Source organism: Priapulus caudatus, unplaced genomic scaffold, assembly GCF_000485595.1.
Source record: "Priapulus caudatus unplaced genomic scaffold, Priapulus_caudatus-5.0.1 Scaffold8477, whole genome shotgun sequence".
NCBI classification, from domain to species: domain Eukaryota; kingdom Metazoa; phylum Priapulida; class Priapulimorpha; order Priapulimorphida; family Priapulidae; genus Priapulus; species Priapulus caudatus.
Window position 1 is genome coordinate 1 of NW_014585538.1, and position 3,635 is coordinate 3,635.

Here is a 3,635-nt window from a genome sequence, read left to right on the forward strand (position 1 = left end):
CCTTGGCGGAGGTCTGTGCTCTCTGAGTGCTCTAGTTATTATTATATTGTGGCAATCTGTCTGCGTGCTCACACAGGGCGACAGAAGGTCAAGGGACACGGTCGCCATGGGAACGTCACAGCTTCCACGTGAACACGACTGCAGAGGGGGAGGAGTTCAACCTGCCAAAGGATGCTGTCACGTACTTTGTAGCAGGTAGGGAAGATGAAGGAAGATTACTTATCTCTGTACTCGTTCTCCACCTCTATCTCTCTCTCCTCTCCAGGGTTCGTAGCAGGTCTTCCAAAGTCTTATAAGTACNTTACTACTCTCCTCTCCTCTCTAACCCTCTCCACTCTCCTCTCTCTCTCTCTAAACCCTCTCCCTCTCCCTCTCTAAACCCTCTCTCTCTCGCTCCCTCTTTAAAACCCTCTCTTGCTCCCCTCTCTCAGGTCACCTCCCGTTAAAGCAGCAGGAATACAGGAAGAGATTTCGCACACTCGCAGCCACCTACATCACGTTCAGCCCCGATGGTAGCGAACTGCTCGCAAACCTCGGAGGAGAACAGATCTATCTATTCGATGTCAACCGCCGCCGCGCCGCCACCAACTACGACCTGCCCTTCTCATCACCACCAAAGTCTAAAGGGCAGGGTCAGTGGGCAGGGTAGCAGGATGGAGGAGAGGGGAGGCAATGTAATGAGGATGAGGGTGGAGCTGGGCGAAGGTGAGAGCCGGGGGAGAACATTTATCTATCCTATTCGAATGTCAGTCGCCGCCCTGCCTGCCGCACACAACTACGACCTGCCCTTCTCATCACCACAAAGTCTAAAAGGTGAGGAGGGGGAGGGGTAGAGGAGGAGGAGAGGGGGAGGAGGTAGAGGGTAGTATGAGGTGATGAGGGCAGAGGGGAGGGGAAGGGGAGATGGGGAGCCAGAACTAGATCTATCTATTTCGCCATGTCAATCGCCGTCCTCCTGCCACACAACTTACGCATCCTGCCCCTTCTCATCACACCCAAAGTCTAAAGCGTGTGAGGAGGCGGATCGGGCGCAGCCAGGGAGGCAGGATGAGGCGGAGGAGAGTAACAGGAGGTTGAGATGGGAGAGGGGGAGGGGAAGGGAGAGTGCGGTGCAGAACAGCATCTATCTATTCGCCATGTCTATGTCGCGCGCGCCCGCCGCACCCAACTACGCACCTGCCCTTCTCATCACCACAAAGTCTAAAGGTGAGGAGGGAGGGCGTAGAGGAGGTCAGGATGAGGGGGAGCGGAAGGTGAGAGCGGCGCGATCTATCTATTTTGACATCTATCCAACAGATACTAAAATCTATTTGAATCAACCGCGCCACCAACTACGACCTGCACACTGTCTTTCACCACTAAAAGGTTCTCTAAAGCGTTGAGCCGAGTGGGAAGGAGGGGAGGGGGGGAGGTTACGAGGAGGAGGGGGAGTGGGAGCGAGGGTGAGAGGGAGGGGATGGAGCAGGGACGCGAGGAGGAGGGCCGTGTCCAGAAGCCGGCAATAAGTAGTGGGAGAATGGAAGGCTATAAAGAGAAGGATGCAAATGGAATGAAATTTATTAGGGAGTGTGGAGAGTAGGGCTAAGCAGGAAATGATGAAGAAACGTTTGGTAGAAATGCGTGTAGTTTCTTGTGGCTGCCGAACAAAGTTGAATACTTTCTTAATATTAATAAGCGAATTAATCTCTGTCACTTACTCGATATGTTTGCTGACCCACCAGACTCAGCTAACGGATATCTCAACGGAACGACGAGCGTGTCTCGCAACGCGAGTGTCACGACCACTGCCGCGCCACGGGTTCTGCCCATCTCTGGATGGCAGAGTAGCTCGCTGCCATGCCAAAAGGTGAGTTAGCTGTGTCTGTGTGCTGCTGCATGCGTGCGGTGCATCGCGTGCGCTGCCAGCGTTAGGCTGTGTGCTGCGTTGCGTGCGCGGCTCGCGGTGCGTGCGTGCAATGAGTGTGTGTGTGTGTAGTGCGTGCGTCGGCTGTGTGTGTGTGTGTGTTGTTGTTGCTGCGTGGTCCGCTGTCGCGTGGCCTGTGTGTGCGTGGTCGTGCTGCGTGCGTGCTGTGTGTGTGGGTGTGTGTTTGTGTGTGATGGCGTGCGCTGCGTGTGTGTGTTGGTGTGATTCATCTATTTAAAAAATTTATATTCACATTTAATAATTTAACAATGTCTTCCGTAGCTCGCATAAATTGATCGTCCCTCCAATATGTCACCCCGTAGGCCGCAACGTTCTATTGTTATTTTTTTTGCAGAGGGGGCGCCACCAGGCTGTCTCCGCGGGCCGACCACTGAAGGCTCAGCGCGAACAGTGTTTTCGACAAGCACGAACTATCACGCATCGCCCTATCGCCCTCTATAACAAAGCGATGTGTCATATTAAGCGCCCGGGGGGGCGCCGCCCGTGCTGCTACGAACCGTTGCTGCCGCCTAGATTGAAACTGCGGCGTGGTGAGATGTCGGAGCAGTGGGACGGGGGAGGGAGGCAAGTCGTATTGAGAGACGGGAGATGAGGCGGGGAGGCGAGGGATGCCGGGAGAGAGCCGTCAGCAGGCGAGCCGAAGAGGGCGGGAGGAATGAGTGAGTGAGGCGGGATGAGAGGGAGGAAGCGGCGAGATGCAGGGGGCATGAGTGAGCGAGAGACGGGATGGAGGGTAGAGAGAGGAGCGAGGGAGAGAGCGGAGGAAGAAGGAGAGATGGCGAGGGAGCGAGCGATCGAGAGAGGGAGGGAGGAAGAAGGGAGCAGAGGCGGGAGGCAGGAGGAGAGTAGAAGGAGGAAGGAGGGAGAGAGGGGGCAGGAGGAGGCGGATGAGGGAGCGAAGGGAGTGAGAGAGGAAGGCGAGGCAGGAGAGAGGCGTATGGAGGAGGAAGCAGGCGGGCAGGAGGACGGGGAGAGGTGCGGAGGAGGAGGGAGAGAGGGGGAGGAGCGAGAGAGAGAGAGGCGAGTAAGGAGTGAGAGAGTAGGGAGGGACGATGGGCGGGACAGAAGTTAGGGAGAAGGAGCGTGGAGGATGGAAGAGGTAAAAGGGGGTGAGACTGAGTAGAGCGAACAAGAATAAGGCGAGATTAGTGAGGAAGAGGAACAGGAAAAGTGAGATGGAGATGGAGAGAGTGGTAGAGAAGAAACAAAATGAAATACGAGACGAGGTGATCGCAAGGGTAACGAGCGCGTGACGAACGAGATTTTAACGAGTTTGACAACGACATGCACAACACCTCCAGAAAACGAACACTGTCGGAAAAAAAAACACGAAAACATAAAAACACCGCGAGAACGTTCACTCGTTGCAGGGATGGCGACCTGTACGCGGCGCTGCGTGACTGCGCGACGGCGCTGCGACTCGACGGCAACCACATTAAGGCGCACTTCCGGCTCGCGCGGTGTCTGCACGAGCTGAAGTGGACGAGCGAGGCGATGGAATGTCTGCGGGTACGTGGCTGGCTCTCATCATCTGTGTGTTACCGTCTTACCTGTAGATCCTCTCTCTCTCTGTCTGTCTGTCTCTCTCTGTCTCTGTCTCTCCCTGTTTCTCTGTCTGTCTCTCTCTGTCTGTCTGTCGCTCTCTCTTTGTCTGTCTCTCCCTGTCTCTGTCGCTCCCTGTTTCTCTGTCTCTCTCTGTGTCTGTCTGTCT

At 55.5% G+C, this 3,635-nt stretch overlaps 1 protein-coding gene across 1 annotated transcript; it reads left to right on the top strand.

The window, feature by feature from the left end:
* Positions 1 to 76: 76 nt before the first annotated feature.
* Positions 77 to 3,427, top strand: LOC106820210 (the record flags this gene model as incomplete). Its single annotated transcript, XM_014824748.1, has 5 exons — positions 77 to 195; positions 432 to 626; positions 1,722 to 1,846; positions 2,259 to 2,454; positions 3,295 to 3,427. Coding segments are annotated over 5 exons (742 nt in total), but the record flags the coding sequence as incomplete, so codon positions are not given.
* Positions 3,428 to 3,635: the final 208 nt, after the last annotated feature.